The sequence below is a fragment of the Bradysia coprophila genome, unplaced genomic scaffold, assembly GCF_014529535.1.
Source record: "Bradysia coprophila strain Holo2 unplaced genomic scaffold, BU_Bcop_v1 contig_732, whole genome shotgun sequence".
Lineage (NCBI taxonomy): Eukaryota > Metazoa > Arthropoda > Insecta > Diptera > Sciaridae > Bradysia > Bradysia coprophila.
Window position 1 is genome coordinate 1459387 of NW_023503972.1, and position 14564 is coordinate 1473950.

A 14564-nucleotide genomic window follows, 5' to 3' on the forward strand; every position below is an offset into this window, starting at 1 on the left:
GAGAGTTTCTCGTTTCTTTTCTGACTTTATAAATAAACTCATTTATCATTCAGACTTTTGTGAGTAATTGTACTCTAACCAAATTTGAACATCGCAAATTAAATAACAGAAAAAAAAAGTTTACGGATTATCTTTATGGATGAGGCGAATTCAATTATTTGATTTTTAGTCAAACAATAATTTAACGAGGAAGCTTGTGTGTATTGCGATCTAATCAGTTAAAATTACTTACGCAAAATTGTATAATTTCGAAATTCGATTTGTTTAGCGTCAAGTTCTTTGTAATGCTGTCGTGGAGCGATATGTATTGTTTTGACGTGCGTTAAGTTTCCAGTTCGAGTCGAAGATAATTTTCATTCATTGTCATCAACTTTTTGTATATTGTTGAACTAGGGTAAAACTACCAAATATGAACCCCTACTGTAATACAACACGAACGAACAAAAGAAAAGACAATAAAGAGCTCATAATACAGAAAGAGCTCGTAATTTCACCTCCTACATATTTTCTCTACGTCGGCGTCGCCACAGTTTGATTGCCGACTACGTTTGAAATATCTAACATATCTAATATCTAAGGCATTATTTCCACTTACGAAAAAACCACGCCATTTAACTAAGCCACTCCTATTTTCTATTGTTTAAACGGATAGAAAACGGAGTGCTTTCTTCGTTATTGGAAATCAAGACTAAAAGGCCAATTAAAATTGAAGTAACAGCAGGACAAAGTACTGGGCTAAAATATGGTAAGAAGCCTTAATAGCTCATATAAACATTTTTCTAACGATTAGGTAAAGTCGTAAAGGTAAAGGCTAAATTATTTGGGAAATGACAGTGTTTTTGGGTACAGCAGCGTAAAGTTAACCAGGCAAGATTTGACCAAGAACCTAAATGCGTAAGTTAGGCCTTAGATTTTTGTGCGTAATGCTTACTAATGCAAATGCATAAAACGAATGCGAGAACGATTTTATTAACTGGATTTACACAGATCGCGAGGGGTAACTCACTTCTAGATTAAATGGATTAAATGGATTAAATGGTATTAAATGGATTAAATGGATTAAATGGATTAAATGGATTTAATGGATTAAATGGAATAAAAATTGGATTAAATGGATTAAATAGGAAAAAAGTTCATTTTACCAAATACTGTAAAAGTCTTAAAAATTGTTGATTTTGATCGAACCACGTACTACAACTCATACTACAATGTTAAAAAGCGAAAAAATCCACTTTTAGGAGTTTTTGGTGTAAAGTGGATTAAATGGATTAAATGGATTAAATAAATTTAATACCATTTTTCACAAAAAAATTTTTCCTATACCTCACGAGTTCTTAAACGAGCTGGGGATCGGGCAAATCTATTTTTCGCAATTACTTTACAAATTTTTCAGGTCGGTAGCCTAATTATTTCGGTAAAACTAAAAATTTTTTTTTGGATTAAATGGATTAAATGGATTTAATGGATTAAATGGATTAAATGGATTAAATGGATTAAATGGATTAAATGGAAGTGCGTCACCCCTCGCAGATCGTCATATTTACATACTTTGAGGCAAGGCATGAAGTCACGTTAGTGATTTCTCTAAACAAACACTTCAATTACCGCCATTTAAAATGAGAGTCATTGACTTGAAAGTTTAGTCACTGTCCGTCTATCAGTGTTACAAATGCACCGTACTTTTTAAATTGAATCAGAGGCCGAGTTAAAAATGCATCCACAGTGTGGATGCATTTTTAACTTGGATTCCACACTTTTTAAGTGTTCGTGTACCGAGAAGGTAAACTTCTCGTTTTGTGTTAGTTGTTGGTTCGCTACTCAATTTGTTAGGTACCAAAAAAAAAACGATAATGATACCAATGAACATAAGTACTTCAAATGATAACGATTCACAATGGGTCGAATTACACATAGAGCGACACACTATTTTCAACACAAAAAATTCAGCGCGTCATACTAAGCTCGTATTTGGTGAGTTTCCTTTGTCAGAAGGAAAACCTAGGTTCCCTCTTCATAGGACAATCCGCGCAACCTCCCAAAATTTACAGAACCGCCCCTAAATGTCTGTTTTGGAAGCTATTATTTAAAGTATGAAAGAACATCAAATCAAATTACTGTGCAACCACTTTACACAAACAAAAGGAATTAACTTGTTTGAAACATCGCCTTCAGGAGAATTGCGCAGCAATACAGTATTAATCTACACCCACTATTCTAGCCAATTAAAAACACAACTTGAGTTGCACCAATGTAATATTCAAAATTTGCAAACTATAAAGCACCACCACAACAACAACTGCAATTGCATTTTAAAAATCCACCGTTGGTACGAAAAAAAAATAATTATAAAAGTTTCATGTAAAAATTACCATCAACTGAATTATTCCCACCGCTATTCAACCACCAGCCCTGCGATGTAAAATATATTCGTTTTGTCATAAATTTTAATAATAAAAAAAAAACTTCTTTCCCACTTAACTTTTCCCACACGCTTGGCATACACAATATGCCAACTATGACTAGCCAGATTTCGTATAGTAATCATTTTGAACGATATCTATTCGCTATGTCATCCGGCAAAAGCCCGTAGTAGCTTACCGAAGCTTTTTTTTTATAAATATAGCCCAGATTATCCACGTCGAAAATATTGTCATCTAATAACTAAAATTCAAAATTTATCTGTTACAGGTAGATCAGCCGTATAATATACGACGTCAAGTGGATAAGTTAACTCCACAGTCGTATGCGAAAAGCAACACTCAGCTGGTTTATCATAACTTATAAAAGCGCGACATTATAATGCCATACTTCGCATAGAGACACAATGGCGACGTGGGCATAGCATAAATCATCGAATGACATTGATGTTCTATTTATGTACACTTTTTTAATCAAAATCAACAAATACTTTAGAAAAAAAGGAATCAAAAAGTGAAAGAAAAGTAGAAAAAAGAAAATTTGAAAAGAATTGTGTTTGTGTATGTGTGTGTGTTCGTGTTTCGGAAGAGGCCGGATGAATAAAAAAAAACTTACTTAAAGAAGGAAAAGTAAACAGAGAAGAGTAAATATATTTGTGGTGACATTCTCTTTTCTTGTGAAACGAAAAACTTTTCCATTTGTGTAAAACGAATTTCGCTCGATTTACGCCGAAAAACGTTCTGACTGATATACCAGAATATCCCGTGTGTAAAGCATAAATTTTGCCAGTGGTTCGGGCCTGAAGGCAATAAATTTTATTCCGTTTGTGCCCTGTGTTTTAAATATTGTGTAATTTTCGTTCCGAGCTGCTCTACATTTCTTTTTCGTTGTTCTTTCTTCAGTTTCAGTGTAATATATACAGTGTATGACCAGCGGTACTGGTGAATCTGTCTGTTGGTATATTATACGTTAACCATGTATATATTTGCAATATAAAACGTCAGAGAGAAAAAAAATATGAAAACAAATCGCAAACTAAGCATTCGTAATTTATGTGAAAGCCTGCGGAATAGCAAGGATATAAAAACGGATGAAACAATGGAAAATGGTGTTTGTTCTGTGATTTATGTTTATATTGGAGTAAATCAAGAAGCTATGGTTAATTACAAATAATAACGCAATGGGAATTGAATGCAGCTTGAAATTATGCCTAGCCTTATTTACGATAAATGGTAAGTGATAAATGATTACCGATTATTATGTTATGAAGAATATCAGTTTTTCATCGGATAATCCATTTTTCTAGTAATAATTTTTGAACTCTGCGCCGGCCGTGTTTTTCAACTTTTTATTCCCTTGACTGAAAGTCAGGGTCTTATGAAAGAAAATACTCTTAAATGTCCGTAACGCTAAGTTCACTTTGATATTTTGAAAATGTTCTACATTGGCAAAAAACGTTAAATACAGAAAACGTCCGTACACTTGTGGACTCGATAACTCGAGTAATTCTTTACCGATTTGCAAAATTTTGGTTTTAATCGACTGAGAATGAAAATCATGAGGCTAAGTTCGTAGATGGGCAATATTGGGGTAATGAGATGGGAGAAATTCTCAATAGAATTTTATTCCTTGTTACCGCGATAACTTTCCTAATTCTTATCAGATATTCAAATTTTTTGTGTTATTCGACGAAGATTGAAATTCTTGAGGTTGAGTTTGCAGATAGATAATGTTAGAACAACGAGATGTGAGAAATTCTACACAGACGCTTTTCCTTGTGGACTCGATAACTCGAGTAATTCTTTACCGATTTTCAAAATTTTGGTTTTAATCGACGGAGAATGAAAATCATGAGGTTAAGTTCGTAGATGGGCAATAATGGAGTAATGAGATGGGAGTAATTCTAAATAGAATTTTTTACTTGTTACCGCGATAACTTCCATAATTTTTATCCGATTTTCAAAGATTTTGTCTTAATCGACGAAGATTGAAACTCTTGACTCTTAGTTTGCAGATGGATAATGTTCGAACAACGAGATGGGAGAAATTCTACACAGACGCTTTTTCTTGTTACCGCGCGATAACTTGAGTAATTTTTACCCGATTTTCAAATTTTTTGTTTTAATTGACAGAGAATCATATTGGAGATGTGAGTTTGGAGTAATTGTAAATATAACTTGTTATACCACGACATTTTTGCAACGGATTTCCAGAAAAATTTCTAATTTGACGAGTTGTGAAATTCTGGATTCCTGGTCTAACAATTAAAACTGATAGCTCGAGTAATTCTCAGAGGCTTCAAAAATCAATTTCGACCAGTAGCGTAATTCATGTGGTTAAAAAAAAAATTGGAATTTAATTGAACTAGTAATCTGGGATATACGACCATTTTTGCGTGAAATCGTATTCTTAAAAGAATTTTTTTCGTTCCTAAAATGTTTGAACGAGTGTGAACTTTGCGGCCAGAGCGAAGCGAGGGCCGTAATTCACACGAGTTTTATTTTTTCAAGAGATAGGCAAGAAATACGTCACCTTTTCAGCGCTTTTAGTAGACTATATAGGAGACTCATATTAGGAGTAAGACATCGCTCGCTGGACCTCAACTCATAGCTCTTTTTGAGAAAATTTGAGTAAAATGACTGCTGTTTCCTAAATAAAAGAGACATCACCTTTTCATGTGACTTTAATTTTGTGATCTGAAAAACACCACCTCATTTAAAAATGGTTAGAAAACTAAGACTGGAATTATAGAAAAAAAATAGCCAGTCAAGGGGTCTGCACCCAAGAGGTGGGGCCTAGTATAAACGAGCTAAAATAAACGTTTTTTTTCAACTCTTCATAGAAACGAGCTAAAATAAACGTTTTTTTCAACTCTTCATAGAAACGAGCTAAAATAAACGTTTTTTTCCACTCTTCATAGAAACGAGCTAAAATAAACTTTTTTTTCAACTCTTTAAGTCATTTGACTTCGGAATTCGAATTTTATTGTGAAGAGACAAAATTCCGTTTGAATCAACTTCGAAATAACTTCGTTCGGGCTACTATTCGCGAAATTGCTTAAAATCTACCGTTTACACCGTCTACCGTAAATTTTGATAGAAAAACGAATCATCTGTGCTACTAGTATAGCTTACTAGCATCACTTTGTTAGCTGTCCACTTCCGGGACATTCTTTCGACGTTTTGCAATAATATACAGCACAAAAATGCCAGTTCTCATCAGCTACGTTGATACAATCCTCCAAGACCAATATACCATTTTGCACACGAACGAGTTTAGCGAATCACAATTGAAATGAAATTTAAATTAATCACTAAACCTGCAAACTTTAAAGAAATTAAAAAAACAAGGCATCAGAACAGTCGGAGCGTTTGCTGCGACTTAGCCCCGTACAACCCGTAATCCTATTTCGTCCGCAACCATAATACGTCCGTAGCCCTAATAAGCCCGGAACCCTAATACGTCTACAACCCTCTAATGCGTCTGTTACCAAAATGCAAGTCAAGTTGGGCATTGTCAAATTTACTGAAACTGTTCATTTTTAAAATTGCGCATAGCGCAATTACGAAAGCCCGTACGAAGTACCTTTCAAATAAAACCAACAATTTACGACATTATTTTAGAAACCCAAAATTTTTTGCCAACTTTCCATTGGGTATTCAATTACCTCTCAAATGAAACAAAAACTAGCAAAATCGGTTGAGATTTACTCGATTTATGTGCAAAAAACACTTAGGGCCGAGTAACGGCCTTAATCCAAGGGCCCAAATTTGAAACTTTTTTCGCCACGTTCTTTTCGGTATTCAAATACCTTCCATAAAAAACTAAATCTAGCAAAATCGGATGAGATTTACTCGATTTATGTGCAAAAAACACTTAGGGCCGAGTAGCGGCCTTAGTCCAAGGGCCCAAATTTGAAACTTTTTTCGCCATCATTCTATTCGGCATTCAATTATCTCTCAAATGAAACAAAAACTAGCAAAATCGGATGAGATTTACTCGATTTATGTGCAAAAAACACTTAGGGCCGAGTAGCGGCCTTAGTCCAAGGGCCCAAATTTGAAACTTTTTTCGCCATCATTCTATTCGGCATTCAATTATCTCTCAAATGAAACAAAAACTAGCAAAATCGGATGAGATTTACTCGATTTATGTGCAAAAAACACTTAGGGCCGAGTAGCGGCCTTAGTCCAAGGGCCCAAATTTGAAACTTTTTTCGCCACGTTCTTTTCGGTATTCAATTACCTTCCATAAAAAACTAAAACTAGCAAAATCGGATGAGATTTACTCGATTTATGTGCAAAAAACACTTAGGGCCGAGTAACGACCTTTGAGCCCTCCCAACAAGCCCACGTTGCATCTTACCCAAAAACAATGTTCAGCAACTTTGTTCTACTCGTCAATACCTTTCATTTGATATATGACAAGCAGCTATTGCGTGCGTATTTCGGTAGATATCGTCGAAAGACTGAAAAACACCTATAGGGCCCTAGCTCTGGAGGGGCCGACCCTACCATGCCCATTTTCGAACTTGACCTTACTTTTGTCGATACCAATCGGGGAAAAAAAGAATTTTGAAAAAAGGTTGTGATTTACTCAAGCTAGAGGGGTCACGGACGGACGGACATTTTTAGCCCCGTACGAAGTACTGGGGGCTTATAAGATTAATATGCCGTTTGTAACACGTCGAATTGGAAGCAGCCAGTAAGGGCAAAGCATTTGGTTATATTCATAGATGACGAATCCGCAATAAAAAAAATGTCCGTCCGTCCGTCCGTCCGTCCGTCCGTCCGTCCGTCCGTCCGTCCGTCCGTCCGTCCGTCCGTGACCCCTCTAGCTGGAGCAAATCACAACCTTTTTTCAAAATTCTTTTTTTCCCCGATTGGTATCGACAAAAGTAAGGTCAAGTTCGAAAATGGGCATGGTAGGGTCGGCCCTTCCAGAGATAGGGCCCTATAGGTGTTTTTCAGTCTTTCGACGATATCTACCGAAATACGCACGCCATAGCTGCTTGTAATATGTCAAATGAAAGGTATTGACGAGTAGAACAAAGTTGCTGAACATTGTTTTTGGGTAGGATGCAACCCGGGCTTGTTGCGAGGGCTCAAAGGTCGTTACTCGGCCCTAAGTGTTTTTTGTTCATAAATCGAGTAAATCTCATCCGATTTTGCTAGATTTAGTTTTTTATGGAAGGTAATTGAATACCGAAAATAACGTGGAGAAAAAAGTTTCAAATTTGGGCCCTTGGACTAAGGCCGCTACTCGGCCCTAAGTGTTTTTTGCACATAAATCGAGTAAATCTCATCCGATTTTGCTAGTTTTTGTTTCGTATGAGAGATAATTGAATACCGAAAAGAACGTAGCGAAAAAAGTTTCAAATTTGGTCTCTTGGACTAGGGCCGCTACTCGGCCCTAAGTGCTTTTTGCACATAAATCGAGTAAATCTCATCCGATTTTGCTAGTTTTAGCTTTTTATAGAAGGTAATTGAATACCGAAAAGAACGTGGCGAAAAAAGTTTCAAATTTGGTCCCTTGGACTAAGGCCGCTTCTCGGCCCTAAGTGTTTTTTGCACATAAATCGAGTAAATCTCATCCGATTTTGCTAGTTTTTGTTTCATTTGAGAGATAATTGAATGCCGAATAGAATGATGGCAAAAAAGTTTCAAATTTGGGCTTTTGGACTAAGGCCGCTACTCGGCCCTAAGTGCTTTTTGCACATAGATCGAGTAAATCTCATCCAATTTTGCTAGTTTTAGCTTTTTATGGAAGGCAATTGAATACTGAAAAGAACGTGGCGAAAAAAGTTTGAAATTTGGTCCCTTGGACTAAGGCCGCTACTCGGCCCTAAGTGTTTTTTGCACATAAGTCGAGTAAATCTCATCCGATTTTGCTAGTTTTTGTTTCGTATGAGAGATAATTGAATACCGAAAAGAACGTAGCGAAAAAAGTTTCAAATTTGGTCTCTTGGACTTCTTGGGCTTCTTGCACATAAATCGAGTAAATCTCATCCGATTTTGCTAGTTTTTCTTTCATTTGAGAGATAATTGAATACCCAATAGAAAGTTGGCAAAAAATTTTGGGTTTCTAAAATAATATCGTAAGTTGTTGGTTTTATTTGAGAGGTACTTCGTACGGGCTTTCGTAATTGCGCTATGCGCAATTTTAAAAATGAACAATTTCAGTAAATTTGACCATGCCCAACTTGACTTGCATTTTGGTAACAGACGCATTAGAGGGTTGTAGACGTATTAGGGTTCCGGGCGTATTACGGCTACGGACGTATTATGGTTACGGACGAAATAGGATTACGGGTCGTACGGGGCTAAGTCGCAGCAAACGCTCCGACTGTTCTGATGCCTTGTTTTTATTGCGGATTCGTCATCTATGAGCATAACCAAATGCTTTGCCCTTACTGTCTGCTTCCAATTCGACGTGTTACAAACGGCATATTAATCTTATAAGCCCCCAGTACTTCGTACGGGGCTAAAACGTTGAGGGCACCGCAAAATGTCTAATATGACTTTTACACAAAAACCTGATTCACTAGATACGAAAAAGACAAGCTACTGTTAGCGACGAAATAAGTCACCTCCTACAAAAAAACGCCGTCAAAATTCAGTCGAAATTTGCTTCAGCTGATTCACTTATACAAATAAAACTGGTTTTAAGTGTTCATAAGGATTTGACTGGACACGCAATTGAACTGTACTGTAGCGTTAGAAAGTTTACGTAAGCAATTGCCATCTGCTGATGGAAAATCGGGCGTCAAAGAAAGCTACTCTGAAACATTCCCAAAAAACGTAGCACCAAAATAAGAGTAAAAATCGAGAGCAAAAATTCACACAATAACACCTATATAGAAATTGTTAAATTTGAACATGGACTTTTGCGCGTAGGATAAAATTCTAACATTTGAACATGGACTTGGTAGTGTTAGAATTATACAAACAAGCATAGCCAGTTTTGTTTGTATGAGTGAATCAGCTTAAGCAAATTTCGAATGAAGTTGCCGCTTATCAATAAGTTGACGATTCTAAGCCCCGCCAATATAAGTGAATGACTAATCGTATTTAGAATAGGTCACATTATTGAAATAAATTACAAAAATCGTGTTGCATACGACAAATATGCTTTCCCAACCAATTATAGACAAAGGGAAGGGTCCCATTACAATCAATCACATTTTTCTGTCAAAATTATCGATTTTTTCCTTTTATTTAAAAATTACCACTTAGTTACCCCCTCTCATTTCAGTTTGGTTGTTATTACCCTTTTAGTTCTGCTCTAAATACTACCATATGGTTAACCGCAGTGCCGTCTCTAGTATTTTGACCCGCAGGGAAATTTTTAATGGGCACTAAATGTAACTGTTCTGGTTGACTCAAAAAACGTTTTTTTTTGTAGACAGGGGCATCAAATTCTTATGGGTGCAAAGGGAAGTTGCCCTTTCTTTCATATGGTTGGACTTGGACGTTAAACTCGTTGTGAAAAGCGAGAAATAGCGTATGATGAACACATACAATAACTGTAGATTCAATTCGAATGGGAACGAAAATATAGAGGGGAAGTGAACAAATAAAACTCGGGTAAATATTTAGACATAAACTTGCTAATGTATAATTGAAAGCATAAAAAATGAATTGTGATTCGATTTTTCGATTTTTATCATTTTTTCCATTCGATGAAGCATGTAGCATAATGTTCAACATGAATAAATAGATAATTATGCCACATCAGAACTAATAATGATTTTTCTTTTGTTTCCATTTACAATTTATTTGGGTTGAAAAATTCTGATATAAAAAATCGCAGTTGTAAGCATTCCTATAAAGTTGGTTGAGTTTTTCTTGAAATGAAATTTTGACAGAAAATGTATGGACTTTCTGTCACTTTTTTCGGTAGCTTCGTTTGAAATATTTTTTTAAATTTTTGTCTACAAGAATCTGAGTCTAACTTAAGGCGGAAACACAATTGAAACTAAATAAAAATTTCTATAGGACTTGTAGGCGTGATATCCGGAATTCATGTAAAGCATGTGGTCCACACTCATCAACCCGCACTTGCCCGCGTGGTGTTTCATGGCTAAATACCCCTTAGTGGGAGGCCAACATTCGGAAATGGATAGTGAAAGGCTACAAATATATTTTAGTTTGAAATAATGACAGATACTCCATACATTTTCTGTCTGAATTTCATTTGACGGCTGACTGTATAATTAGCCATAAGTCTGGTTTATACATCGAGCGAAAATAAAAATTTGACAGAAAATGGATAACGTAGTCACGGCAGAGTAAAGTAAACCAGGCAGACTAGAAAGCGTTTTACACCAAAATCAAAGGTCCACTTATGCCCTCGTCCCTCGTCAAATCAACTGCTCTTGCCTGGCTTACTTTACTCTGCTGTGACGTAGTGGAATGTATGTTAGAGCAATTGACATTATGGCCATACATTTTCTGTCAATGAGTACCAATTATTTGTAGAATTTCTGTTACTTCGCAGTTCGTTCACGAATGGACTGTCAAAGATTCTGATGTCAGTTCCCTCCTATTCACATGTCGATTCTTTGCAAGAGTCAATTCTTCTCACATGTTATTTTTATTCACATGCCGATTCTATTCGCATGCCAATGCTTTGCAAGAGTTTATTGTGCTCATATGTCGATTCTACTCACATGTCGACTCCATTCACATGCTTACTGTATTCACATGACGATTTCATTAACATATCGATTCTATCTCGCCACAGATCTTATCATTTCTCTATCCCTGCCAACATCTACACTACAAGTTGTAGTCTACAACCAAGCACTGGAACAGAATTGTTTAACGTTTAACTTTCCATTTAAGAACAAATTGCAATCAGACTTGATTTTGTTGATTGAATGAGAAAATCCCATCGTATGGAGACTGCAGGCAACCATCACAAGAATTCACTGAGAATAACAGAACATGTAATTGCACCTCGAATTGCATTTAACGTAACGTATGGATTGTGGATGGAGAAAGACCCTACATCTCGTAAATTGTAGAAATTTTCCAGCAATCGGTTTTTCTTATTCATATTAGATAGGGAAAAGGTATTCGGATCATCTCGTCACGACTATATAGGCTAAGAGGTATATGTCTTATGCATGAACCAAACTTGACAATAAATCTTTGTTATTTCTCCCCACCTTTTATTGGATAAGTAATTCGAAAGGGCAAAACATTTATCCGGCGTGGGAGCTATCAATAAAAATAGAAATGTATTGTATTCGGTATAAAATTGACATGGCATTCACATTTCTCTAACCTGTATATAATACACACACAGAACCCATTCCACACCCAATAATAAACTTCATCACCCTCTACTACTTCTCACTTCTGATATGCCTAGTACGCTTTGTTCAAATCCACATTATGAATGTAGTGCCTGGGATGGATTGAAAAGAATAAATTTTTTTTTCTCGAAAATTTCGCACATAAGAATTTATTCTCACGATGACATGTTTCTGCAGAGGGTTTTTATATCGAGCCGACCTTTTTTTTGCACAAGACAAGAATTTCTTCAATTTTTCATAAGCACACAAAAAATACACAGCTCAACCATTTACGGAGAAAAGTTGTCGACGGAGTTTTTATTACTTGAGGATGAGTAAGTTAAAAAAAGAGCTTTGAATCATGTCGTATTTTATCTATCTATTTTAGCCGGACATAGAGTTTCTCAAGTCTGTGTTAATCGAATCCACTTAGCAATTACCATAATAAATAAGGTAGGATGTAGTCCAACCTTGTATTACGTCTGAATGTTGTGTGTACGAGTTTTCTTAAATTTAAATTTTATCTTAAAGATACAACGGCGATGTATTCTACATAATTTGTTGTTGTTTTTACGTTAATCTAATTAGACTTTCGATGTAACGATCCATCAATCTTAATGATTCAAAATCGTCACATCTTTTTTGATTAATAATAGTTCTCGGAGGCCATTGAAGTAATTTATAGGTATGTAGGAAGGCCGACGATCGAATATTTATCCTGAAATTCATTTTCAAAATATTTTTTTATTATAACACCCATGGTTCACTATGAACTATGACCGTTTTCAGGTGAATTTAGTCTTGTCACGTGCGTTCCATATGAACTGAGCAGGTGCAACAACATTAGTCACATGAAAATATGATGATGACAACATTACAAACGTGAATTCACCTAGAAGTAGGAATCCAGAATAACTCTGGTCCTCTAAGCGTTCGCATTATCTTCAGTGTTTATATACTTTGGTTTAAGAACGAAAACTCCGTCATTTTCTATTGTTTGAAACCTGCAGAGAGCAAAAGCACATTACTCTCTCGCTAGGACATTTTTTACTGAGGCTTGTGGGAAGTTTTTTTTTTATAAACCCTCAGCGGACCAGAGAAATTACAGATCCAGACTTACAAGTAAACTCATTTTTAGGTCTTTTTTCTTAAAAAAAGAACCTATTGTGGACACTTCATCTGTCCGTCCGTCCATCCGTCCGTCCATGTGTCTGTCACAAATTATAATTATGGCTATTACAGCCAAATACGCGACACTTAGAATTGCAATGCTACTATGATCAAATCAACACCAGGCAAATCATTATTATTTGTTATCTGGTAACCGATCGCTCATAGCAGACATTGCGATTTGAAAATTTGGTATTTTGTGGTAGTTGGACCACCAAAATAATTATCAGCGAAGATGTTAACTGTTCGAGAGATGCGCACCGACTGATGAAATTATTGGGCCTGCTGGTCTATTTATAAATCGGGTATTTGGTAGTTGACTACCACGATGGTAAATGGCAATGCTACTATGATCAAATCAACACCAGGCAAATCATTATTATTTGTTATCTGGTAACCGATCGCTCATAGCAGACATTGTGATTTGAAAATTTGGTATTTTGTGGTAGTTGGACCACCAAAATAATTATCAGCGAAGATGTTAACTGTTCGAGAGATGCGCTCCGACTGATGAAATTATTCGGCCTGCTGGTCTATTTATAAATCGGGTATTTGGTAGTTGACTACCACGATGGTAAATTGCAATGCTACTATGATCAAATCAACACCAGGCAAATCATTCTTATGTGTTATCTGGTAACCGATCGGTCATAGCACACATTGCGATTTGAAAATTTGGTATTTTTTGGTAGTTGGACTACCAAAATAATTATCAGCGAAGATGTTAACTGTTCGAGAGATGCGCTCCGACTGATGAAATTATTAAAGTGGTAGTTGAATGAATACCAAGCTGATAGTAAACAGAAATTGAAAAAGAAAAGAAAAAAGACCTCACCAGGCTTCAGCCGGTCTATTCTTGTTGTAATGTTGTCGCCATCATGTTTTCATGTGACTGACGTTGTTGCACCTGTTCAATTTGTATGGAATTCAATCCACCTCATCTCAACCTGCAACTTAACAAATTCAACATGTGTGCAACATAACGAAACTAAATTCACCTGAAAGTAGGAATGTAAACATCGGTTGTGTATGTATGTAGTATGTCGATGCTTCCGATAAAACAAGTCGACCCAGCGATATATCACCGTTGCCTACATCGCAGACCCAACGGTACGGTACGAGATGAACGACATTAGCCAAGTTCAAACAGGAAAAGGAAGACATAATACCGGAAATGAATTCCATTTTAACACAAAATAAAAAATGCACCCGCACGGTGAAAGAGATTGGTTTGTCAAATCGATCAAATTTCACACGTCAGTGAAACGTTTCAAATTGGTCGTTTCTTTTTGCGCATTTATTATGTAGATTGATTATTCCAATAGCAATATTACGAAGTAAGAATTTTGCCACATGGAAAATGTGAAATATGAAACTTATTCTCATTGTTCATTTTATCATTTTCTTATATTATTCCAACGGAATGCATTTTCCGACTTTAATGTTCTGCTTTTGCATTAAAATGCAATATATAACAAAATGTCATAACGGTTACTGCGAAAATTTACTGCCTTGTGTTCACAATGCAAAATGAAATTTAAAAATTTTATTCAGTTTTGTGTGTGTGTGTGTGATATGCCACATTACTATTGTGCTGCAAAATGTAAATGTGTCATGTTTATTGAAGACACTTCCAGATTAGATAATTCGCTGCACTCGTCAAAATATAATCTGC

The 14564-nt window shown here is 35.9% G+C and overlaps 1 protein-coding gene across 1 annotated transcript in view; it reads left to right on the forward strand.

Moving 5' to 3' along the window:
• Positions 1–14564, forward strand: part of LOC119084135 (kin of IRRE-like protein 3) — a 141326-nt gene that overhangs the window by 59603 nt on the left and 67159 nt on the right. Inside the window, exon 3 of the mRNA XM_037193986.1 lies at positions 2689–3650. Coding sequence (XP_037049881.1) covers positions 3599–3650 — 52 coding nt within the window. The 5' untranslated portion in view covers positions 2689–3598. The remainder of the gene's footprint in view (positions 1–2688; positions 3651–14564) is intronic.